General features: G+C 45.6%; 1 protein-coding gene across 6 annotated transcripts in view; it reads right to left on the reverse strand.

Annotated features, from left to right (window-relative positions):
* Window positions 1–396: 396 nt before the first annotated feature.
* FBXW11 (F-box and WD repeat domain containing 11) overlaps window positions 397–26,864 on the reverse strand; it is an 89,652-nt gene continuing 63,184 nt past the window's right edge. For all 6 annotated transcript variants that reach the window (XM_080908120.1, XM_080908117.1, XM_080908118.1 and 3 more), the window contains 10 exons: window positions 22,520–22,706; window positions 21,081–21,171; window positions 14,320–14,457; window positions 12,374–12,492; window positions 10,653–10,902; window positions 8,075–8,193; window positions 7,275–7,385; window positions 6,259–6,337; window positions 4,284–4,469; window positions 397–2,667 (listed from right to left, as the gene is read on the reverse strand). In XM_080908120.1, the coding sequence (XP_080764246.1) occupies window positions 4,308–4,469; window positions 6,259–6,337; window positions 7,275–7,385; window positions 8,075–8,193; window positions 10,653–10,902; window positions 12,374–12,492; window positions 14,320–14,457; window positions 21,081–21,171; window positions 22,520–22,706 (1,256 nt within the window). In that variant the 3' untranslated portion in view covers window positions 397–2,667; window positions 4,284–4,307. The remainder of the gene's footprint in view (window positions 2,668–4,283; window positions 4,470–6,258; window positions 6,338–7,274; window positions 7,386–8,074; window positions 8,194–10,652; window positions 10,903–12,373; window positions 12,493–14,319; window positions 14,458–21,080; window positions 21,172–22,519; window positions 22,707–26,864) is intronic.

The raw sequence follows: 26,864 nt of genomic DNA on the forward strand, positions 1-26,864 counted from the left end.
AGCACTCCATTTTTTTAGGGTTGTAGACTGATTTTCTTATGCAGATTCCTGCTATATGTTTTAGTGAGACCCGCAACTCCTCATCACTCATGCTGCTTCAAGAGGAAGGGTCCTCTCGCCTGCAAGGAAGGGGCCATTTTCCTCTTCCAGAACTTGTGACGTAATCATGCTCACCAGAGACACAGATCTGCTGGGGGCAGCTCCAAGGGTAGAGTCCTCCCTCCGCTCTTGCAACTTACTGGGAAAACCGAAAGTGAAGAATCCCACAGGCCAGAAATACTGCCTTCAGCTTCACCTTACAGACCGGATGATGTTGAAAATCCACCTTTAATGGTATGTCACTTAATTCCTTGGAAGACAAAACTGCTTTTCTGAAAAATGTGACAGAACAGCGGAGTACTGCAACACTTTATTTAGAGTATTGGCTTGAGTTAGTAGCTGAAGTAACAATCGCCATGAAGCCAGCTCAGGTGTACTGCATAATACTCATCTTGATTTATTGACATTACTTAGCGATTTATTGGACAAAGGTCAAACTTTTGTTTTTATTAAGCACATTCCACAGTACAAAGCCATCATGATAATATCTGTACAGTTTAACAGTTTCAATAGCTGTTCAGACACATATTTATTTCAAACAGATAATTGGCAAACATAATTAATTACCAGTTAGAATTAGACTACCCCAGTGCTTTAACACATTAATATAGCAGTAATTTACAGTTGCTCAATTACGGTTAGCGAAATAAAGTCCAGAGTACAGCTGGGAATTACTCCTGTAATCCCAGAAATTGGAATTCCTTGGGTACCCAAGTCCCCTGCTATAATTAGTAGGCACAATTCAAAGGTCGTGTGCATATCTGAAGGCCATGATCTCCCAAGGACCAACAGGAACTTCTATTTTAAACATGCAAAAACAACAGAAAACTCCAACTGTGCAGAACTCACCTCCTCCCCTCCCTCCCCTCCACTGGGTGTTCCTGTCAAATGGGTGATGAGCTGTGAGGTGCTCTGTTTGCACCCCATTGAGGACTAGGGCCTACTTTCTATACATTTGAGCCCCCATCTCTCAGAAACAAACATGGAAGCATATGAGAATGATTTATCGGGAAAACAAACAAAGAAAACTAAAAATTTTAAAATCTAAAAGGAAAGCCAACCCAGTAAACACATCCACTACACACTGACCCACTGCATTCACAATGCCAGGACAAGCGGAGCCCAGAGGCCGTCTCTCTCCTAGAGTGCGCTTCCATGGGAAGAGGCTTCATTCACAGGGAGGCTGGTTGGTCCTTTAAACCGTAGAACATTCCTTGATCTTTGGAAACAACGGCAAGGGGCAAATGGAAACCTAATCTCGAAGGAGGGAAATAATGTCACCCGTGCCCAGCCCATGTGCCACTCTCACTCGGGAGCTCAGAGAAGCACAGTGATGAGTGTCACCAGAGCTGACAGGGCCTGAGGCTGTGCTGCACACACACAGAGTGCCTTGTCCCTAAGGCGGGGCTCTGAACAGCTGACCTGTTCCACAGGCTCTAGCTCAGCATCCCCAACAGCCCATCAGAGTGCAGGGAGCCAGGAGCCCCATCCACAGGGCCGTCCTCTCCCTGTCTCAGGGTCACTGCCATATGATAGAATGTTAGACAGAAAAGCCAATGGTCACCCTGAGGAGTGAGCACTAGCTCTCGGAGGGTACTCATGAAGAAAAAGAACAGTGGTGCAGAGACTGTAGATATCTGCCCACTGCAGATGCCACACAACAAACAAACGTGGGAAACTTCTCAAGTTCCGTCTGAAAACACACACCTCGCACACAAAGACAGTGACAACTAAAACCCAAGTGAATACTGAAGGAAGGTTCTAAGCCAGCACAGCAACCCTGGAGTCAGGTGTGACGTTCTTCTTTACAGCAGTGTCTCAGGTGCAAGGGGCTGGCCGGCCTTGAGCTTGAACTGTTATGTACATTGTATCTACATGCGGATACAGTATTTAAATTAGGAGGCAAGCACTCGGATAAAGGTGTTATTCTACCAAATATCAGAAGATGAGGGGACAGAGAACAGTTAATAAAAGAAAATAGCCATAGTACCTGTGCACAGGTAATATAACCCACTTATTCTTTAAATTAAAAGAAACTGAAACAGAAAGGAAGTACAATCCAAAACTACTAAGATAATCCAGATCTGCTCATTGTCCGACACATTCCTATGCACGTCAGAGCGACGGTGGCTGTGAGCGACGGTCTGAGGAGAAGCTGCTGCTGAGAGGAAAGCCCTGAAGACTCTGCGTAGTCGTTTGGCACCCAGCACTTCACCAAGAATGCAAGGCTGCTTTAGTACCAAACCAAGGCGCAAAGCGACCACGTAAATCAGAAGCAGGGCTTCTCCTGACAGTCTCTGCTGTGTCCTTCTTGGGAACGTGTGCATCGGAAGCGCTGGGGTCTTCACTGAAGGGAGGGGCAGGAGCTGCTGCTCTACCTGCAGTGTGAGCTGCGGAGTCCTTCTCCAAGTAGAGCTGGGGCGCAGTGAGAAATGTCAGGGCTTGAGGGGTGGGGCTGCTCTGTGTCTACCCAGCATCTGGAACCAAGTCCAGCCCCAAACTCAGCTGTGAACGAACTCCCTTAGGCATGTGATAGCCATGTAGCCAGTAGTTCAAGACCAGGAAACCCTGAGAAAGGAGAAGGGACATTACTTAACTAGACAGGACATGAAAGGGACACAGAGAGCAGGTTCAAGAAGGAAAGGGAAAGATGGGGGTGGGGCGGGGTGTCAGACCTCCTCCTCCATCTCTTCCCCATGCCCCTTAGGCTTTTCTGTCTAGGCCTGTGAAGAGCTCTGTGTCTTCTGCCTCTGCAGACCTGCAGAGCCGTGTACTGCCTGGTGGGTTTGACGACTTACTAACACTCTTCCAAGGGGAAGTAGTGAAGGACACGACTGTAGACAGAGATGGTGTGAACAATGGAAAACCAGGAGCAGTACTACAGACTGTGCCTCCCCGACACACAGCAGGAATCACCTAGCCCTGCAGTACTTTGGGGACACACATCAGTCCTAAAGGGAGCCCTCAACTGTCACTACCGGTCAAAGTGAGATGTTCAGAGCAGCACAGAGCCACCATTCCTGATGCACATTTCTTGTCCTGAAAGGGCTACCCAGGAACTGGCTGACATGTTATGGTATAGGCCGTGTGAGTCCCAAGTGCTTGCTCACTTCTGCCGCTGAGGCACAGAAGCGTCACAGTGACATATGAACAAATGTGTGCAGCTCAGCGCCAATCAGACTCTTTGTTTTATGGAGGTTAGATTTGTAGTACCACAGAATTTTCATATGGCATGAATATTTTTTGATATTTTTCAAGTGTTTGAAGTGTAAGAACTATTTTTGTCCTGCAGCGACAGAAAAAGCAAACATGCAATGGGTCAGATTCAATGCTTAGCCTCAGTGTCAAAGACAGCGCAAGATAAACTTCTTGAGAGTCATTTATGGGACTCAGAATCTAGACTAAAAAATATCTGAAGCAGATTAAAGGTGTGTGCTAGTACCACCCCGCTTACTTTTTAGTCTTTAATAAACTAGAAAGTACATAATAAAAAGAATTTAACCATACAACTTTCTATAGTCACAGAGGTAAGGGTATTCATGAAGTGGACAAATGTTGTTCCCAGAAGTCATGGGTATCTGGGATGTGGGCAAGTCAGGCTCTTTCTAATTGACCATCTTGGACAACGGACTGCTCTGTAACTAAGTTACCAACAGTGGATGGCTCGGTACCTAGTGCAAAGAACTTGCTTTCTGAGGCACCGGCCACCCTTCACCATGAAGAATGGCTTTCACGGTGCACAGCACAATTAAGTGATCACTCCTTGTGGGGATGGCAATGAAGAGCAGACTGTGGTGCTAGGAGAGGAGTCTGGACTATCCTGTGTGTGCATGCATGGGTATGTACATGTGTCTGTCACTGGACTATCCTGTGTGTGTGCATGCATGGGCTTTGCCCTCCAAAATTCAACCTGAAAAACTTCGGCTATGACCACCTAGGAACTCACTTAGGAAGCCAGTGTTTTAGAGACAGAACTACAGCCATGGTTACCTGTCAGTGATGGCCTGAGAGCCCACGATGAGTGGGGTTCTGTTGGGAGCCCATCGAGGCCTTACCTGTTAGGCCTGGAAGAGGCTTTCACTCATCACTAAGGAACCTTAGTCTCCTAATTCCCAGAGAGAAGGTAAAGCCCAGAAGCAAGGTCTTCAAGAGCCGAGGCAGGGCTGGGGTTTGAGCACACTTACCAGATTGGGCCAAAGTGCAGGCTGCTATCTGGAGATATAGGTGTAGGTTCTGGAGGGAGAACGTGTCTCATTCTGGGCACTGGGAGGCACATTTAAGAAATCCCAAATCAGAATAGTGTCATCATGGGAGCTGCTGATGATCTGAAACTCATCAAACTGCAGCCGAAACACACGTCCAGAGTGTTCCTATGGAAGAGCAGCTTGGTTAACACAGAAGAGCTGGGACTTAGCTCAGGTCGGAAAGGTAGCACTTCTCAGAGCCTCCTGCATGACCTCCCAGACACTGAGCTGCAGCCTTTCTCTGAGAACAAACACATGCCTTCTAGGTTTTCTTTTTTAAATTATAAAAACATTATGTCCTACATCATGGCCTAGTATTATGTCACAGAAGGAAAACAGAGGCCATCAGAGTTAATACCTACACAGATACACTGTAAAACGTAACTCAGAAGGGCAGAGTTGCTATAAAATTTTAGATTTATTTATTTTATGTATATGTACATTGTAGCTGTCTTCAGACACACCAGAGGAAGGCATCAAATCCCATTACAGATGGCTGTGAGCCAACATGTGGTTCTGGGCATTGAACTCAGGACCTCTGGAAGAGCAGTGCTCTTAACCACTGAGCCATCTCTCCAGTCCCCTATACATTTTTTTAAAAAGATGAACAAGAACATCTCTGTTAAATCACAGCGGACATCAAAATTTGTGGTGAGAGTAAGAGTGGCCCTTACAACTCTGCCCATCCTAGTCACTGCAGGAGGACAGGAAATACAACTCTGCCCATCCTAGTCACTGCAGGAGGACAGGAAATACAACTCTGCCCATCCTAGTCACTGCAGGAGGACAGGAAATACAACTCTGCCATCCTAGTCACTGCAGGAGGACAGGAAATACAACTCTGCCCATCCTAGTCACTGCAGGAGGACAGGAAATACAACTCTGCCTATCCTAGTCACTGCAGGAGGACAGGAAATGAAATACAGCTGCTGGGTCTGGGAGAGTGGCTGAGTACTTGTCAGACCTGCAGGAGGACCCAGGGCTCACTTTCTAGCACCCACACGGTAGCTCACAACCATTCATAACTCCATTTCCAGGGAATCCAACAGGCTTACACAAGGTGAACATTTACACAAGTAGGCAAATTATTCGTACATAAACCTAAAATAAATAAATTTGCTGAAATGAAAAATTTCAAGAAAAGCCTATCACTGTTTCAGATGTTGTCTCAGGGGGAAAATTCCAACAGAAGCAGCCACAGTATTAGAAATCAACAGGTTTGGTAACATTAAAAAAGATTCACACATCAAATAAAGTATTTATTTGGCCTGGAAGCAAGCAAGACATTCTGCCATGAATTGACATAGCTTACTCGAATCACCTGGATTCATGAGAGTAAGCAGAGTAAAGCAGACACAGAAAGACTGCAATCCCACAGTGAAGCAGAACGGAGGTGCAAAGACTGGATGGGCACAGAAAGGTGAGCCGGCTCCAATGCTCATCAGAAGGTCCCAAGTCTCACCTAGGTGTCAATCATCCACCGCACTACAGAGTGACTGCAGTAAAATGCATAGTGCTGAATACTTCAAAATTTGTTAAAAGTATGTGTAGCCAAGGTCTTATGACCTCAAATGAAAATTGATGTATTCATTAATTAGTTGACAATTTTTCTATAATGTATATTATAGTCCAAAGTATCACACTATTCTTTATGTGCCAAAGGAATCCATATAATAGAGACTGAGGGGGGATTTCAACCTTAACAATCCACCAGTGTGAGTTATAAAACAGCACTAGCTCACACTACAGACCCCCTAAGGCTACAGGAGAAATGCACAGGAGCCTGAGGCCACCTGCTCACCTACAGAGGACCTGCAGCATTGTGAATGTATGTGTTCTGGTTGGCCAAACTTACTTATAAATCTCTGAAAGCAAGCTTTCCTGGGCACCCTCCCCATCCCAACGAATCACATACCACCAAGGTTCGCAGACACAATGTGCTTGCTGGGGCCCGAGGGTCAAGAGCAGCCTGCAAGTCCCAGACTTTGATCTTCCTACAAGGATAAATGAGACTGGAATTAATGAAAGGGTTAACACTTTCTACACTGTGGACATAACCATGACAAAACCGTGCACTAGAAAGGTCTACAGCCAGACCTTACGGGTAACATGCTGCTGTTTCTAAGTTTTTGAACTTCAAGACTTTGTATTTGATTTTAGAAAAAGAACCTAAACTCTCCCAGAATTCCTGAAACCTTAAAGGGATATGACCACTAAGGAGATGAGGAGGCAGAAGACTCAGGGTTACCTAAATTCACTGTCTAACTTGACACCTCTGTTACAAAGTTCAATACTTGGGGGACTAAGAATGAGATTCCCAGGATTTCTTTCTCCAAATGAAGAAACGTTTAGCAAGCTAATGCCCCACTGACCAAACACATATAAGCAGGACTGGAACTTACAGTTTCCATCTGTCATTGAAAACAAAAGAAGAAAAGAGGAATTTTATTACCGAGTCCATGGGAGAAGGGAGCGTTTCCTGGTTTATTTATAATTAAGGCAAAGAATGGAATTCCCTATAGTTTGTGTGTGTGTGTGTGTGTGTGTGTGTGTGTGTGTGTGTGTGTGTGTGTGTGTGAGAGAGAGAGAGAGAGAGAGAGAGAGAGAGAGAGAGAGAGAGAGAGAGAGAGAGAGAGAGAGAGATTGAACTCAGGTCTACAGGCTTGTGCAGCAAGCACCTTTACCAGTGAGCCATCTCATAGGCCGCCCTATTATTTATATTTCTGTTAATGGTTACAGCACAAGCTAGGATTCCAGCACCTGGCTACAATGTGACTGAGGCAAGCTTTACTTCATCCTCCTGAACCTGAGCATCCTCTCCTGACCCACTCATGTTTCTCAAACAGAACTCTGCACTCAAGAGCTGTTTAATAAACAGCAATTTTGTTCTTGACACGGCTCCAGCCTCACTTTTACAGGTGAGATACATACCCATCATAGGCACCACTGACAATCCTCTTGTTATCAAAGCGGATGCACCGGACCAATTCTTCGTGCCCCTCTAGGACTCTTAAACAGGCACCACATTCAATATCCCATAACCTTGAACAAGAATCAGTCATTTATGAAACAAAGTGTCGAACGTGACTCACACCCTCCTCAAGTTCTGTGCACCTGTTCTGTGCAGGTAAGACTTTCCATTCTCCTTGGACCCAACATTTCCATCTCACAGCTCATACAAACAGATAAATCTAACATTTGTGCTTCTACACTAATGTAGGCAGAAACCTCATTTCTGTCATATTTTGTTCTATAGAATTTGAAACCTTTAAAACTCATTTTCTACTTAAATCAAATCATCAACAAAGACATTTCAATTATGCTTAGTCCCTGGGAATTCTCCTGGTGTCTTCACTGATAAATCCACAGAGCCCAAAGGCCTCAGAAAAGCTTTTCTGGAGGAGATGCAGACCTGAGGCAGGAAAGGAAAAAACCAGCAAGGAAGGGCAGGGAGATCACACACAGCCAGGGACTCTAATCCCAGTAGTCCTCCAATCCTGATGAAGCTCAGTAATGACTCATGTGCACTAGGGACCGGGCTTATTTGATTCCTAAGGAGTGGGCCTTGGACTCAAGTGTCTTAAAAATACAAAACCACTGGCCACATCAAGCCTTCTCCTTAGCATGATTCACAGGGTGTAAATGCCTCTATGTTCTGATTCTGGAGTGAGAGACTTTGTGTCTTTGTTTTCTACGATGGTGTTTGTACAAGCAGATTCATCTCTACGCACCGGATGGTGTTATCTGATGACCCACTGACAACGAGCCGATCCCGGTACTGCAGACAGGCGATGCCTCGCTTGTGCCCATTCAGCGTGCGAACAAACTCACAGGTGCTCGTGCTCCACACCTGCGGAGAGGTGGCAATGCTCTTAGGACAACACAAGAGAGCAGGACACATACTCTACAACCCTAGCATTCAAGAGACAGTGTGGCTACAGAAGGGAGGCAGGGGTGCACTCCAGGAATCATCCCAAATATCCAGCCATAAGCTTTCTTCTCAGCTAATGACAGGCTGAGCACAAGTTGGCCAGTGTGAGTCTCAGCCATGGGTAATAAAGCTGGAGTGAAATCCAGGGGAGTTAACAAGTCTACAGTTAGAGATCTTCACAAAGGTTCAGGCCTTTCTCTCTGTGGAGGAAAGCGTCTGTGGCACACTTTATGTTTTCGTGCTGGCTCACAAGTCACACCTAATGGGCCTGACATACAAAATCCTCACTGTCTACATCTTCCGATTGCACCAGTTTCTTGAGTAGCACCATTTATTTTGCCATATGACTCCTAATATTTCACACATGACATAAACAGTCTCCTCTGTGAGTCTGTCTGAAAGACGCAGATACTCCCAGGCACGTCCTACTTGGTGAGCCAAATAAGGACACACAGTGGCCGGAGTCCCGGAGTAACAGTGGCAGCAGCATTCGAAGCTCAGCAGAATGAGCAGGTATTTCTATGCCCACTCCCAGCAAATGGAGTTGGACCCCAAACCCCATGCCATATACAAAAATTTAATTCAAACAGATCAAAGATCTAAGTGGAAGAGCTGAAATGATACAACCCTCAGGGGAGGAACAAAAGCTTGTAAACCTCTAGTGTTAAATAAGGTACCACAATGAAAGTACACACAACACAAAAAATAAATGATAAACTGGATGTCATCAACAAAGTGAAAGAATAAAAGAAAGATTATTTATCTGACTAAGGGGCTCATCTCCACAGTGTGTAAAGCATGCTTTTTATAAAAAATACAACTCTGGCTGGAGAGACGGCTCAGTGATTAGAGCACTGACTGTTCTTCCAGAGGTCCTGAGTTCAAATCCCAGCAACCACATGGTGGCTCACAACCATCTGTAATGAGATCTGATGCCCTATTCCAGTGTGCCCAAGGGCAGTGACAATGTACTCACATAAATAAAATAAATATTTTTTAAAATAAAATTACAAATCAACCAGAAAAATAAAGCTAAGTTTCAAGTGGGCTTAAGATACAGTTATCCAGAGCAGGCATCATGACCATCAATCCCAAACCACCAGCCACTGCAGAGAAAAGCAAAGCCACACCCTCCTGCAGCCACGGCAGCTACAGCTCAAGACAAGACAGGGACGAGTGTGCACAGGTGTCATGTGGAGCAATCTCCCCACAGAGGTGACGTCTAGTCAGGCCCAAATGGTCCTGACAGTCAGGGCTGCTGTTGTGCTGACTCTTGTCACGTGGCTGAGTTAACACACAAAGCTATTTGTTCAGTTTCCAGACACCTACGGTTTCGTGTAACACAGCCCATGATTTGTAGGGTGAGTTCTCAGGGAACAGAGCTGTCCAGTGCTAACCATTAGAAATCCTTAAAGCCAGCACAAAGCCTCATGCTGGCAGGACCATACCATGGGTCAGAGAGCTGGAAAACCACTTGGCAGTTTCCTGTGATGGCAGCCAATTAAAAGAACTAAATGAACGTACAAAAATGCATGGACAAATGTTTATAGAAACACCACTCATGACTTCCAGAAAAGGGAAGCCAGCAGCAGTCCGTTAGTACAGAGGGGAAAACAACATGTGATCCAGTCAGAGTGGAGATGGATTTGGCCACCAGAAGCAACAAAACATTCATCTGTGCTAAACCCTGTATTACATGAGAGAGCCAGACACAAAGGGCCACAGAGCACATGTTTCCATTTACGTGAAATGTCTAGAACAGTCAAATTCAGAGACAGAGGGTAGAATGCTGAATGCCAGGAACACGTGGACACAGAGCTGGGTGTGATCAGTGTGAACAGTGTATGAAACTGTCACAGAGTCACGTAATAAGAAAACACATGCGTGTGCACATACAAACAAGTGACACGGACGTGGGGCTCAGAGCTGAGTCTCTCACACCTGTGGGTCATCCTAGTCTACAGCTGCTGGTCACGTGCTTGCCTTCCATCTGCTCAAATAACCTTTTAAAGGCAGGGACACGTCTTGTTCACCCTTCTTTCTCTGGCATCTAACCAGCACACAACAGCCAGCTCCAGAAGTCAATAAACCCAATCTAAGCTCACACGTTTGGGAGTCAGAGACTCCTGCCCTAGTAAAACATGTGGGGCGGTGGTCTGAGGTGCCCGGTGTGAAGCTCACACGCAGGGCAACTAGCCCATGGCAGCTGTCTTCTGTTGGCTTTTTCTTGCCCTGCCTGTGGCTGCAGAAGCATGTGGAACGGGAAGGTCTCATGTGAATGTATAAGGAATAGACGTTGCCACCTGGCCTGAGCCACCTCTGCCTCTTCTCCGCTGTAAGGGATGGGAACAGTCAGGCTGAAGACTGCACACACTCACTTTAATGGTCCTGTCACCAGAGGCAGACACGATGTACTTATCATCGAAGTCTACTACATTGACAGCAGCACGGTGACCAACCAGGACACGGCGTAAAGTGATATCAGTGGCAGAAGCCATGTCCCACACAGCAATGGAACGGTCCTTGGAACAAGTCACCATGAGTCCGTTGCTGAAGCGTAGATGCAGCACGGCTTCATTGTGGTGGATGAGCGTGTTGAGAACTTCACCCGTGTTCACATCCCAGACTCTGGAAGAGAACAAAAAGCTGTGAGAATGAAAGCCAGGAAAGGTGACACATGAGCTCAGGTCACTCTTGCTGGACCAGGTGTGTGATGGCAGCAGAACCCTGGCAGCAGCCCCGGTAATGCTGACAAATCTGAGATGCTTTTAAGAAGGACATTAACTCTGGCTATGCAGTTTATCTCACATTCAGAGGTGTCTTCAGGTTTGTACAGGTGACAAGGACAGCAGGAGGCTTTGAGGGAATCTGATAGTTGGGGAACCCAAAGTGATCTCAAGTTTGCAGTTCCCACTGGCCCCTGGCATGCCCAGGGATTTGCTGCTTTTATCTGCAAACTAAGCTGTGACATTTTACCCAAGCGCTTTCTGTCTGACACCTGAGACATGGGGTGCACAGGTGTGGCATCTCTAGGAAAAGTGCCAGCATCCTAAAGGGAACTCTGTCACGGACCAGAAGACAACTCTGCAGGCTGAACAGTGCCCTGAGGCAGAAGCAGCAGCTCTGCCGTGGGCGGGGTTGAACAGAGCCTGGCAGTGTGACACGAGAGAAGTAACCAAACGGGGACATCATAGAACCCAGGGGTAGAATGAGCAACTATCCCACCTCCTCGATGTGCCCGTGAATGACAATTGTCTCTAAGCATCTGAGTCACCTGAGATCTGCTCCTTCTGCCCCTCGTTCCCTGTGGTCCCCTCAGTCCAGTCAGATTTTCCAATATGGTGCTCTTTTCCCTGCCTGCGAGCCAGCACAGGAGGCATGCTTTCCCAGTACAGGAGCTTATCTCAGTGACGTTCCCTTTTATCTCTGATGCCCAACTGCCAGTCACAGCTCCCTTCTGCAATGTCTTCTCCACCCTGCTCTAGGTTGACAACTAAACACTAAAGCCTCCACCACTGGCTCCTATAAACACAGTCACGGGTTACCTAGCTCAGGGTCAAAATGCACTGGTAATGTGACTTCCAGGAAACCATTTAACGTCTTAGTTTTCTAAGGTAGCAACAAAGATGCAGACAATGCCGGAAAGAACCCCAGCAGATATCCGTAATCAAATGTACTAGCCCTGGCTCTCAGAGCTCACTTTCCCAAGGATCTGCAAACAGCCTGACTCTCTCAGTTCCTGAACCGTTCACACTTCACCAGCAGCTGACTCCTTCCCCTCTGCTCTGTAGGCTGGGGGGGGGGGTATGTGGGGGGGTTAACACAGGCAGTGTGACTATATAAAAGAGCATACTGCCATCTCTATACAACATGGCAAGAGGAACAGGACACATCTAAAACTCAAGCCTTCTGCTCTATCCTGCTCAGCATGACTCCATCAAAAAGAACGTGGATATACAGTAAGTTAAAAATATGTCTAGAACCACAGGTGTGCATGCATGTGGACAGTATGTGTGTGCAAGTCTCTGGAAATACATATCCCTGTCTCCTCAGGACTATCTTTGTCTCTGAGATCAGAGAACGAAGCCAGAGCACTCACCTCACTGTGGAGTCTGAAGAACCAGTTACAATGACTCGCTCGTCATACTGGAGGCAGAGGACAGAGCCCGTGTGTCCCGTTAGCACCTTCAAACATTCCAAGCTGCTTTTATCCCAGATCTGTTGAGACAAGATCAAGCACAGCAGCAATTTAGTGCACACACTCACACAAAGATCCCCACGCATCCTGCACCCTGAATGACACAGGGTGTAGGAGACATGCCAAGAGAAGAAGGAACGGGGAATACCTGCTAGTGTTCAGAATAGGCACGCAGCTTTCCGTACTATGCAAATAGCCTGTAGCTACTATGCTCGCTCCATCAGCAGCTTGCGAAGGGACTTTTTAATAAGCTCTGGAAGAGTCATCTTACTCTCTAGTAAATATCGTGACAGCCTCTTCGAGGACTGTTTAAAAATGCATACCCCTTATAGTTTCAAAACCTTAAAAATAAAGTGCTTGTTTCCTTAAAATCCCCCAAAAAGTACTACGAGTTCTTAATTAGAAAATGTTTTAATACAAAGTTAAATTAAGCACTTAAGAACTGAAACAAACACGGGTTCCACGGTGACTCATGGGGCTAGTTTAGGCAAAGGAAGGGAAGGAGAGCACTAGCAGCTCCTTCCACAGCCTGCGCTCCTCCTCCTCCTTTACTACTCTTCAGAGTTGTTCTTCCTCCATCGTGGGCTTTTCAACTCTGTTCTTTAACCACTAACATTCACTTAAAGCTTGTCGGGCAAACTCTTTTGAATGCTGGAAAGTTATCCCACTGCCTGGGCACATTGCAGCTTCGCTGTGCCCCACTGCAGGACACCTGCTCATTCCCAAGGCCTGCCAATTAGGAAGAAAGCTGCTGCAAATGTGTGCAGGTTTTTGGGTGGACTAAGTTTTCGACTCCTCTGAATATAAGCCCTGGATCATATGATAAGAGTGCTTACTAAGAAACTGCCTTCCAAAGTAGCTGGACCATTTTATATTTCCACAGCAATGGATGCGGGTCTGCTGAATTCCTCGCCTTTACCCAGCGCTGAGTCACCACACTGATGGGATGCCATGCTTCCCCTTCCTTCAAAGCCAAAAACATGGCCATCTTTGCAAATGCTGCTTTGCTGGCTAGACATGCTCTTTGAAGATGTATCTGTAAAGTCTCTGCCTGTTTTTAAAATGTTTTATTTCTTTATTGTTGGTTTTTACAGTCTCTGCATACTTTATCTAGGATTCCCTCATCAGATGTGTCTTTTACGTGTATATCCTGGCAGTCTGAAACCTGTTTTATTTTCTCAGAAAACTGTCACACTAATGAAGCCTACCCCATCACTTCCTGCACAGACCATAGTCTGGTATTATATCTACATCATCCCCAAACCCAAGATCATTTGACCATACAAGAGGCAGCAATTCCCAGGTTTTCACTCACTCAAGTGAACTTACATTCCAAAGACCTTGCACACATGCATTGCTAGAGGCTTCACTCACAATCCTGAGAAGCCACAAGCAGCATGCGCATCCCTGAGAAGTAAATAGATTAGCACACTTGATGCACCCAGTAACATGGAATGCTCCTTCCCAACAAGAAGCAATGAATTACTGCCAAAGGAAGCAGGGGAATGAGGTTAAATGCACTGAGTATACGTCCGTTCAAACGTTTGTTTACATGTTATATGGATACACTGATAGGAAATGCTAGATTTTACACACACACACACACACACACACACACACACACACACACACACACACACACACGTGAATCCGAGGGGATATCATAAACAGAGAGGAACAAATATGAATGTGTTCAGGGACTGGTGGAAAGGGGGGAAGGGGGTGCTGGCTCCGGTTCCTTCTGAACCATGAGAACTGCTAAAAGCCGGTCAGTAGCAGAGACAGCCGCACGCCGGCACCTCTCCCCTGAGCACCTTTCTAAGCCGCACGCCCTGACAGAGACTCACCTTGATGGAGTTGTCTCGGAGGCCACTGATAATTCTGTCATCGTCATACTGCAAACAGTACACACCCTTACTGTTCTCAGAGCGGCACTGGATCCTCTGCAAGTTGTGTCGTCCACACCGCCAGTTGGACTCTATGGTCTGGAGAAAGGAGGCAAGAGGTGGGTTTTGTGAGCCAACTATCCCCCTAGGTTTAACAGTCCGGTGTTGTTTCCAGAAACAGAGCACCAGAGACCCCAACTTTGCTCTTTTCCCAATAAAACACTAGGCAACAATGTTCCTTCTTAAACCCTCCCTGCCTACTGGCAGTTGTCATGGGATTTCCAGTGAGTTCTGGGTTAGATCTGGAAACGGCCTGGAATTCAGTTTAAAGAGCATCACTTGTACTTGCCCCCAAAATACAAATAGATAGTAACTCACTGAGTCACTCCCTAATGCCAATCAAAGTACTTGGCAAAAGACTGCCCTATTACTAAGCACTAACTGAAGAGTGTCTGATCGTGGAAAAGACAAGACATTGTGCTAGTGTGTGCCAACTCCACAGAGAACTGCATTGTTAATTTTAAGCTCCTGCCAGACTGAAATCACTGTAAATAAGAACGGAAGGAAGGAAGGAAGGAAGGAAGGAAGGAAGGAAGGAAGGAAGGAAGAAAGGAAGGAAGGAAGGAAGGAAGCAGGCAGGCTGGTGTTGCCTGGTGGTAGTACATTCCTTTACTCCCAGCAGAGGCAGTAGGATCTGGGTCTATGGAGGGAGTTCCAGGACAGCTAGGACAATAGAGAGAAACCCTGTGCAGGGAGGGGCGTGTCCAATTCTCATCCTCCTGTGCTGTTCAATGAGCTGTTAGCATATTCCAATATCGAGAAGTATCTAAAAGATCAACAGGATACATGCTGAATTCCAAAGAAACATAAAGCCAGTTGTGAGGGCAAAATCTTGGAATCTCTGGAAAATGAGGCACTGCCTGAGATGCATTATCAAGATCCTTCCTACACACCTGCACAAGCACACAGTCTCCCCTCCCATGTTCAAAAGAAACTCTACTTTGAATTTTGATCCTTTCCCTGGCTAGCCAATTGGATGCTGCGTGGCAGTAGCAAGCCATGATCTGCCACTAGATCACAAGAGGAACACAAGCGGAGTCTACAGTGTGTTTCTGAATTAGGTCACTCAGCAAGTTGAGTACATTACACACATTTCAACCTACACTATCTTCAATTTACCATAAATTTATTGGATGCCATCCCACGGTTCACTGAGGGACACCTAGATTCTGAACTAAATTTGCTTGGTTAAAGATTAAGCCAAGAATCTTGGTAGTGTTACTCATTGTTTTCCTTTTTATAAATAAGGAAACAACTTAACCTTAAGGCTGCTAGAAGCTACACCCAGTTCTGATCAGCTAGGGATATATTCATCAGTACAAAAGATAGGCAGAGAACACAGAACACAAACATATAGTAACAATCCAGGGCACTGTCTGTGTCAAACAAATGAAACAAACTCTGGCTACAGGTCCTGAAGGCCACAAAGGCACTCTGGCCTCAGACCACAGCCCAGTTCAATGAGGGAAGTAGGCTGTGTCCACCAGAAGGCCCAGCCTCAGGAGTAGCTAGGAGGGACTGTCCAAGATTAAAAGCCACAAGCCTTTACCTAAGACTAGCTGCTCTGTATTCTTTGCCTTCGAAACAGGTAGACAACAGGAACAGCTGCCCACACTCAACTCTGGAGTCCAGGTTGAAAGAGGATCTGTGAGTACTAAAGCTCAAGTGCTGCTGCTTGACGAAGGCAAACCTGGCCTCTAACCACAGTAAGAGGCCCGATCATTGGTCCTCCTGGCACCCATTAAGCCAAGAGTCCTATGCTCTGAGGACTATATTCTTCTGAACTCTCTAAAATGCTAACATTCTCTGAACTAATGTTCTAATGGCTTTAAACTCTCAATCTTCTTGACTCATTTAATTAAATGGTGTAATATATTTTCATATACTTATGCACATGCTCATATATACATAAATCGGATAAATACAAATTTTTTGTGGTTTTGTTGTTGTTGTTTGTTTGTTTGTTTTTTGAAACAGGGTTTCTCTGTGTAGCCCAGGGCTGGTTGTCCTGGAACTCACTCTGTAGACCAGGCTGGCCTTGAACACAAAGCACTGAATACACCGATCCCATGCCTTACTATACACCAGGAGTTGTTTTAAAATTGTACAGGTATCTTTGGGCTTTCAGTAGTGTGAGTCTACAGTAGGTTTTACTTTGTGTGCTGAAGAAAAGAGAAAGCGCGTTTACATCATCACATGGGAGTTTACAGGGACTGAGAGGCTTTCTTGTCCACTCTCCTAGACTGGGAGAGCGGGCCATGATCTTCAACTGCACCCGACACACTGAGGACACAGAGAATGGAAGAGGAAGAGGAGCCAAGATGGCACCACACGGTCTCCATCTCCTGTGCTGCCCAAATCAGTTCTTGAACCAGCTGGGTGAAGAAGAGTCCGTATTAAAGCTGAGCTGTCCCGTTTACTCCAGAGTCTCAGACAGCTGTGAGAGGACAGGGCTTCTTCACACAAGTGCCACCAGATAGTCCACTTGCCTTCCAGTCAGAAAGAAAATAGGGAATGGCTAAGCTTCTCCACATTCACAAGGCTCCTAAGTTTCTAAGATATTTTTATATTTAAGGAAAAGTTCAGAAGACTCTTAATGAGTCATGCTGGGAAGTCCCTACTTTGGGCAACTTTTTAAGTCTTTAGGTTCTTAAATCCAAGGTAAGTATAGCTCACTGGAACCAACAGGAAGTCTCGAGGGCCATGCAGCCACCAAGGGCACCCCCAGACCACCCACACACAAGGCAGCACTTGCTGATGACTATGCCGACCGAGAGCACTACTGCCATGGCCGACAGCCTCAACTCTAGCTCCAATTCTTCAAAACCAGGCTTTTACAGAAAGTAGCCCTCAGGCCTGGCAGCCTTGGCCAGTGGTGCAGGAGCAGCAGCCTCCACCTCTGTGATGCAGATCAACAGACCTGCTCCCCAAACTACCAAAGGGACCAGTAGATGGAACGTGCTCATCACCACCTATGGGAACACTAACAAAAACAATGGGCTGTAATTAAAAGGGGAGGTTCTCCCCAGATTACAGGAACTGTGTTGGCTAGGCAGCTACTTATTGCTGGTAGCTACATTTTGTAGAAGGCTTGTCAAGGTGCTCAACCTTCACACGGAACTCAGCTGTCACCCCAGTGTGGTGGCAGTGGCAGAGAGGTCAGTCTCACACAGGTGCCCTCTCATACCTGCCGTCCCATGAGCTTCAGCTACTGTAGAGAAGGATTTTACATAGTAGGGATCTTGTAAAATCTCCTTACCCTGCGCAAAATCTCAAAACACTGGGAAAGCGGCCATGACACACAGCGTACACAGCAGCACTTAAACCGGCAATAGAGTGAAAACAGATGTCTGCGTACGGAGGAATAACGTTATTTTTAGAAGCCTAAACATAACTGAGTGGGTGGGCAAGTTTCAGCATTTTCTAGTTGGGACAATGTTAATATCAAGTTTGCAAACCACAAAAAAAGCTTTCCACTTTCCCTGAATGAAATGTGGTTATTAAAAGGTGTGATACAATACACTGGTCATTTTCCCCGTAGCCAGCTATAAGAAGTGCTTTAAAGCCACTGTCTGGGTAAATGTACAGAATCACTACTCTGGAGTCCTACACCGGGATGTTAGTTTGCTTGTGTGAGCAACAGTCTTCTATCTGAGAGGCATGTGGGAGTCGGAGTGACAGTGACAGGAACCAAGTCCCTTCAGTGAGTGGACAGTGAGCTGCCCTGAAACAGCACTGATAGCCAGGGAGTGTGAGGCTGCCTCTTGGCCGGACACGCCTCAGGTTTGTCCGGAGTTCCTTTTCGATTTAGAGGCCGGCAAACCCTCATGTGGCAAGAACACCCAGAGAGAGGAACCCTTGTAGAAAGTGGAGAATGGGAACTGTTCTTCACAGACTCTGATTCTCACTTCCCCATTTCTCAACAGCAGGAGCTAGCCACACAAAACCAGGTTGTCTATTTTTTCCTTAAAATACAGCCAATTTCTGGTGGCTCAATGTGGAAGGCAAAGTTGGGAGAACCTTTTTTCTATGCTCACGATAGCCAGAGCTGAGAAGGAAGTACATTTCAGGAGCCAGCGAGCTGCCAAGGAGAGCAGAGGGACAAGAGTAGAATCAAGGAAGAGCCGGTCTGTGAGCACAAGGAAAGGACACTGGGAGCTGTGCGCAGGCTAGGGACACCCCACACTCTGGTGTTCCTGTCTCTGGTCAGCATGCTTAACTTCAATGCTGCCTTTTCCCTAACAGAACTAAAGCAAGGCCAAGGGATCTCATCTCAACAGTTAAGGTGCTGAGTACAAGTCTACAGGAATAAAACATGCCTTTCTCCTTCACTTCCTTAACTTTCTACTTCGGAAATAGCAAACAGCTAACCGTAAGCCCAGGCTAGGCAGACCTCAGCTAAAAGTCCACCTCTTCTATGTAGCACATAAACTTTTGTTAGTCTCAGTGTCCCTCTGTGACATGATATGATACAATATGATATGGCGTGACACAGACCTTGTGAAATTATTGCAGTTATATGTGTAAACCCCGCACAGTGCACGGTAGACTACGGTGACAATCACGGTGCCCTGCAGGCGACACTCTCCCAGCAGTCATTACGGACAGCTCATCTGTCCATGTCTGTCACAGATATGGATCACGGAGAGAAGGAACAACTTCCACATTTATGCCCTGACAGAACACAGCACACGCATGAGAGGGTGGAGCTCTGTTCAGAGGCGGTGCCGTTGACCCATATACAAAGATCTTGTATGAAGAGCCAGAGAGTATGTGGTTGGTAGCGGGCTCTACCACTCAGTAATGTGTCCGTCAGAATCTGTGGCTGAGTGTGAGCTGTACCACTTCACTGGGATCCAGGGTAACAGTTTACCTTGTCAGCCCATGTTTCTTAGATTTTCAGTGTGGACTTGACCTACTTTGCAGAGTATCTAGACTATCGAATGAAAAGGTATGCTATAAAATACTAAACAAAGTATCTGGTACAAGTAAATGCCCAATTACTGGTACCCTGTTCCTGTCACTGTTACTATTAGTGAGTGCACTGAAGTATAAGCGTCATCCCTCGCACTAAGAAACTTAGCCACAAAAATGTGGAGGAGACTCTGTGGCCAGGCAGTGGGTTTTCCCAAACCACACTTTAAGAACCACTGGGAAGACCACCGTGATGCAGAGGTTTTGTGTCAAACAGTGTTTCCCCATGGCTCCATTTCCCATCACATCTGCCTCCTATGAGAGCTCTAAGTATTTTTTCGGCCTGAGGAGATGGTTATGGTAAGTGCTGTCACACTGTCAATTATAACAGTAGTCATGACAACTAAATAAAGTAATCCACATCACCAAACCTCAATCTGATAAAGGCTCTCCTGAGCTCCTGTTTATTAATGAATGGCTTTAAACAGCATCCCCTCAGAAGGAATGCTTTCTTGAGACACTCATGGAAAGTGGGAGAGTCTGTCAGCAGTTACCCCTGCCAAGGGACAGAAGGGCATTTCCAAGATGTGCATAAACACAATGTTTTGGTGCACCAATCTAGAGCAGCGCCTTCCCTCCTGAAATGCACAAACCCTAACCATTAATGACAGTCCGTCCTATGTCACCCACTAAGCACTGCAAGACACTAGTCCAAGTTTTGAACAGGTCAATTAATTCTTAAGCTTTATGTAGCAATGGTTTAAAATTATTGAGCCCTGCCTAAAAGGTTAGTTTTTAAGTCGTTTTAGAGAGCATATACTCAAGACAAGAGTTTCCTCTATTAAATAATGATATCCAGCCACACACAGACGCACCATTAATGGACAGATCCATTAGTTCACATCTGCCTGAGAAGGGGCAGGGGATGAGCTCCACAAAGGCACACGGTTCTCCATTAACAAATTTTGGCACAAGAACTTTTATGTTCATCACCTTGGGAAGAGGATTACTTCACGGTTTGGAACCTGGCTGTAACTTTATGGGAGATACAGAACTGGCCATCAAAAGCTCAACTTTTCTGCCAAAGAGCAACAGTGGAGGAACTAAGAACAGGCAAGAACACATGAGACAGTTAATGAACAAGTACTTGGGCGTGTCTATCCTAGTTTAAGGGAAAGGGCTTAGTAATAAAAGTGAACTAGAGCACACTGACAATATCAAATGGCTAACAACTCTTAGCAAAAGCACAGGGCTCTGCTAGTCACTGAAGTTACACACAACTTCACAGCCCCCAAAGCACAACCTGCTTCACAAAGCCCATTTCATAATAGTTTAGAATAACCTGAGCCATTTTTATGAAAAATTATGAATGATTTAAGGAGACTACACACATGCCTTCCACAGAGATAACTCAAAATTATAAAAGTATATTTACCTAAAAAACTGGGCCTTGGATTGTGAAAAATCTTTTGTATTAGAATATAGTTTATCTTGGATTAAGGTTTTAATTAACTGGCAGCATTACAGTTAATTACAGAAGCATTTCATGTTTTAGAAAAGTTTCTTTCTATAAAAAGGCGTGATCAGCTCTGAAGAACAGCTACAGATTACACAGTGTGACATTTATTTCCAAAACTCAACTTTTAAAAAATGTGAGTTCCATGAGTTTAAAACAAAAGAACTTTGAAACAATACAAAAAGTTGAGAACAAGCCCCCAGGGGTGTGAGGTAATTAAGTAAACAGTTACCTCTATGTCCTGGATAATCTTTGGGTATAATGATCTATAAAATGAGTTGGGAGGGCCGTCTGTAGGTCTGTTTTTAAACAGGTACTGATCCCTGGCAAATGAAAACAAACAGATGTTACATTTTGCACATAAAAGAAGGGATTTTACTTAAGCATGCTTACAAGGACAGCCCGTGTTTCATGTCTTTTCCTTGCACTGAGTGTTAACATTCAGAGGGTTTCTGACAAACTGCAATTTCCATGGTAGAGACAATCTAGCTCTAGCACGATGCTGGTCTTTTGTTTTCTAAGTACCACCACACAAATAATTAAGCTCTCATTCTCCCCTATAAATTTTATTAGTAAAAACTTGCAAATAAAAAAAAAAGGACACACTGAAATGAACCAGTCACATAGTCTATACATTTTAATAAACCTCTTAAAAATTACAATAGGCATTCTGAAGCTGTGAGTCTTCACACTGGATTTTACACTTTCACTATCAAATACATATTTTATGGTCTTATGCACTATGAAAAGTGGAAAGAAAAAAAACCGCGCTAGAGTTAGAAGCAGAAGAACAGTTAGCTTGCTATCTCCTCTCCAAGTTCCTCATGGCCATTAGCCGCACTCAGCCCTTCTCCCTAAACCTCTCCTCGTGTTGTGTTCTCTGGTATACCGCACCCACATCAACAGTGAGTGCTGATGAAGCTTGTGGAACGTCTTATTTCACATTAGACTTCTCCCAGAATGAAAATGCAGCTTTACCCTCCACCTTCCCAGTCTTGTGCCTCTGACTGTAACTTTCTCTATACTAACTGTGTCAGAGCATTGACAGTGCACAGGGCTATCAAACTGCATTTAAGCTCACAGGCTTTCCTAGAAAACCCCACAGTGTGTCTCCATTCTTCCCCATGAGCAGAAATAAACAGAGAAATGACATAACTCAGGCTGCTGGAACAGCTCAGTGACAGCAGTCGGTTCAATCCCTAGCAATTAAGAAACAAATAAGTAACATTACTAGACTCTCGTATTTTCCTTCAATATTTTGTTTTATGTATGGGGGTTTTGCTTGCGTATATATCTGTGCACCACACGTGTGTCTGGTACCCATGGAGGCCAGAAGAAAGCATCAGATCCTCTGGAAATGGAGCACCAGAATGTTGTGAGCTACCAGGTAGGTGCTGGGAATTAAACCGAGGTCCTCTGAAGGAACAGCCAATGTTCTTAACCACTGAGGGGTCTCCCCGGCTCCAACGCTCACATTTTTCCTTACCTGTTTGTGATGGGGGAAAAGCATCACCCATTTAAGGAACTGAAAACTTTATAATAACAAATCCATGTCAGAGGGGAAATTCTCACAGCTTCAGCCTATCATTTCTCTTCCTAGTTTAAACAGACTGGCACATTCACAGACAATTGCCCTGAGTAATCAAGCTGACAGTACATATCCATACGTACCAGCCTCTTCTTTCTGAGAGTCCCTTCCAGAGAGGGTCAGTGCGCACCATCCTCTCGATCAGCTTCTTCCACAGCATCCCTTCTGAGATCACGCGCTGCCACTCTTTACACACCAGCTCTGCTGCACACAGAGACCTGGCATCCAGGTAGGAAAGAATGTTTTCTGCTATGTGATCTAAGCCTTGCTCTACAACACAGAAAAGCAAAGAAAAGAATGGGTAGGGCAGTGCACAGACCGGCCATCTTCTAAAGGAAAGATAAGTAACCTTGAGGGAGGCACTTGCACAAGCAAGGCGTGGAGAGGCTCATCAACAGGGGGCTCCGGCAGCAACTGCTCTTGTCGTGACAGCAGCCCCGGGACAGCTCTGCCCTCAGAATTTTCAGAGCCCCCTCCACAGTTTTTCTGCCAAACCTTTAAAGGCCAATGGGCTCCAGAGTTACAGCAAGGACAGCTCTTGGGCTGTGTCTGTGGTGAAGCCAGGATGGGAACTCAGGACCTCGTGCTTCAAAACCTCTGCTTGTTGCTCATAATCATGAGCACGAGCAACATACCACACTCCACCATAAAACTCTTGATCGCCACGGGGGCCAAAACATAAGACTGACCCAGTTTTTAAAGCATGCGAAGACTTAAACATGGCTGAGTGGTTAAGAGCACTGACTGCTCTTCCAGAGGTCCTGAGTTCAAATCCCAGCAACCACATGGTGGCTCACAACCATCTGTGATGGGATCTGATGCCCTCTTCTGGTGTGTCTGAAGACAGCTACGGTGTACTCACATATAATAAAATAAATCTAAAACAATAAAAACAAAAAAAGGTAAGTGTTCATGTCAATCTTCTCATCTCCCTCTGAGAGAGAGCTACTTTCTGTTCTGAGCAGATGGGTAAAAACCCTCAAAAGCAACAGCCGCATGCTGACTCACTTCACTCGGGGAAGAGCCTGTCCAATCCACAGACCTGAGGAACCCAGAGTGGAAGGAGATAACCAACTCCCCAAAGTTGTTCTCTCACCTCCATACAAGTCAGGGGTGTTGTGGTACACACACACACACACACACACACACACACACACACACGTATATGGCAGATATAAGTAAGAAAAAAATGCAAGGGCCTTGCAAAGAAATTCACTCAAGATTCAGCTATGCCTAAGCTTTGTGTGGAAGATCACCATGGGCACTGTCACCATCTGCTATATTCCTTCTGTACTTGTAGATGCGTCTTCTGTAGCTACAGAAAACACAACTCATCCCCAAGCTTAGAACATTCAAATTCCATGTCCCAAGTTCACTGTGCACTGCTGGTTCCATGGCACAAAAAAAACTGAATCAACCCTGCCTCTGCTGGCAGCAGCTGTTGCCTCCATTTCTGTGTGTGCAGCGTGTGGTCAAGAACTGCTGGCTGTGAGAGCATCAACACAAAATGACACATGACGAGTTCTGTCCAACCCAGACTGGTGGACCCCCATGCCTGACGTTTTAGTTGGAGGAAGGGGGCAGCAGGCATGCTTTACAAATGGAGGTTGCCTTAATGTCTCAGAATGACACTCGGTCACAGTGCTGATGACAGTTCCCAAGCCTTTCATATACTAATTCTACCCTGGAATAGATCTAAGACCCAGCTCCACCCTGAGGCTACGTAGCACCGCTGCCGTCCAGTTCACTTGAATTACCTTAGGGTCATACAATCCAACACTGGCCTCCTTCCCCTAATGGCCACACATCACAGCAGATTCCTGAGATGGTTACAAGTTAAAAACAATCACATCCTTCTCCCCAGTTGCTATTAACGCAATTCATTTTAATTCAGTATTGACCAGGGGAGGGATAGGGTCAGTAGCACCTTATGCTTAGCCCTGCTTTAACTCAGCTGCAAAATGTCCATGTGACCCAGCCACTGCAGTCTCTAGAATTCTGTCTTTTAGCATCCAGAGAAGGGGCATTCCTCAGCAGACCTACATAAGGAGCAGACTATCCTTACCAGCAGCTGAGTGCAAGCATGGGAAATGGGTCAGAACCAAGGACAGCACCCAGGACAGCCGCTCTTCCCCGCAGGCTATTCCTGATGAATCAGGTGATAATACTCAGCCTAAATCTGTCACTTCAGCCCTTAGGGACATCTGGAGATGCTCCCATGAAGACACTGCCATCTTTAGATCATACCTCTGACTTTTATTCTGGAAAGGGCACCCAGATGAGGAGTCAATCCAAACCAGCTCCCTCGCTCTCCCTCCGGTACCAGCTTTGCCACCTTTCACTTTGCACGTTGGCACCAGTTACTTTGTGTCCCTTCTTAACATATACAATCCATGCTCACTGGAGAAAAATTACAAAGCACACATAACAAATTAACTGCCAGCTCTAAAACCCCTATCCAGCACTCACCCCTTGGAAGATTATCCACCCTTCCTAATCTTTTCAGGATTAGGATGAGCTGAAGAGTAATATCCAATGTAACAGCTGCATCCTACCAATGCCTCCCCAGTTCTTAAAAGCTGGAGATGTGTCCTCTCCTCTAGGCACCATTAGGCAGAACTATGAGCCCAGATGCACCAGCACTCAATCACTTCTCAGAACACCCCAGTTCTGAACATCAGTCCCAGGCTGCCGCTACCCCACAAATTTGCCTGCAGGATTTCTAAATATATTCACATCTTTCTGGGCCACACTTTTCCTTTCCTTTATTGTATAAGAGACAGAAAAGAGTAGATAAAACCAGAGTGGGAATAGACCATCCTGCCATCTACTTCCAGCACATTTTCCCTGTTCCTCTAACTCCCTCCAGATGGTTGGAAACTTTGTCTTCAACTCTCCTTATCTGGACCATCTGACATGATGTCCAACTCTGTGTTCTTGACACAATTCTCAAAAACCCAGACACCCCACCGTCTGTGAGCCACATGCTCATCACGTGCCCCTCTCCTACAGCCTGTGTAGTCGCACAGGTCTGCCTCTCTCCACACCACATCTACAACTACAGATTTAAATTACGGAATCTTTCAGCTGCCATATCCCGAGTCTATACTCACCCCAACTAGAATCACATTAAAATCATGCTTAATCACATTTCTCTAGCCACAGGGTGACATACTTAGTTCTTAGATTTCTCTAAAGCTGGAGGCTCACTGGACTTCCTCCCACACAGGATATTAACAGTCGCTTTGCATGACTCCCATGACTTCCACCCCACTAACTGGATCCTCCTAACTGGTTATAAACATGCCCTTACCAATCCCCCTTTCAAATCCTCTATTCTGGGAAGATGAGACAAATGGCAAGGCAAGCATGCATTAGAAAGAGAGCTGTCTTTCCAGGTCTCAGTGGCAGGATTCCCATGACCTGTGAAGAACCAGGGTAACAGCATTCAAATCTCCACCTCACTGACAAGCCAGAGCCTGAAACCAAGAGATACTAAAGCCTTGTACTGACTGGAATCAACTAGGGCCACTAACTTTCAAAAGCACTGCAACATTACAGATCCCTCAAACTTTCTACTGAATCAATTTCTGGAGGAGGCAGCCTAGGAATCCACCTCTTGGAAGTACCACCTAATTCTGACAAATGGGGGACCTCTGATTTAGCAAGGGCACCCTAGTAGTCCTGGATCTTTCCTCCTTACTGATTGCTCACACAACTGAGCCATTAATGCATTTTTGCATGATCAAATTCCTTACATATGAGTGACACCTAAGGTTAGACTCAATTCCTTTGGTTGTCCTTATGGAGGCATCATGATTTAGTCTTATGGAAATGCAATGGCTGTCAAACCAGATAACCTGGCTTATATTTTGTTTCAGCCAACTGCTATGTGACCATAAGCAAATCTATTATCCTTTTTAAATATCATTAGTCGATAACAGAGCAATATTAAGTGCTGAAAGAAGTTACCTCATATAATCTGCAAAGTAACTCTCCAAGGTAAGTGTTCTAAATAGCCACCATTTTACAGGGAAGAAATCTCTCAAGACCCCTGGGAAGGCTGATAAGAGATTTAAAGGGCCAGATATATAACAGGTATTCAGTAAATGCCCTTAATCTTCTCCCCTTCCCTTTCTTCTCCTCCCCTCAAATCACCTTACATGATACAAATGTTGAAGAGGCTACCGCAGTCTTCATCCACAAAGAAAACAATACCCATCTCTGCTAGCAAAACCAGCTAACTCCCAGTCGATTAGCATGAGCCCCATATGCCCAAAATGTTTTGAGGAAAGTAAGAGTCCAATGTTCTATTCTGGGCACCTTGATCCACTGAACACAAGACGCTTCAGTGGTCACACTAAAGAGCCATACACAACATTCTGGTTTCAAGTCCACTGAGGAAAAATAGGTTATGGAATGAACACA

This window comes from Micromys minutus (genome assembly GCF_963924665.1).
Source record: "Micromys minutus genome assembly, chromosome: 31".
NCBI classification, from domain to species: Eukaryota; Metazoa; Chordata; class Mammalia; order Rodentia; family Muridae; genus Micromys; species Micromys minutus.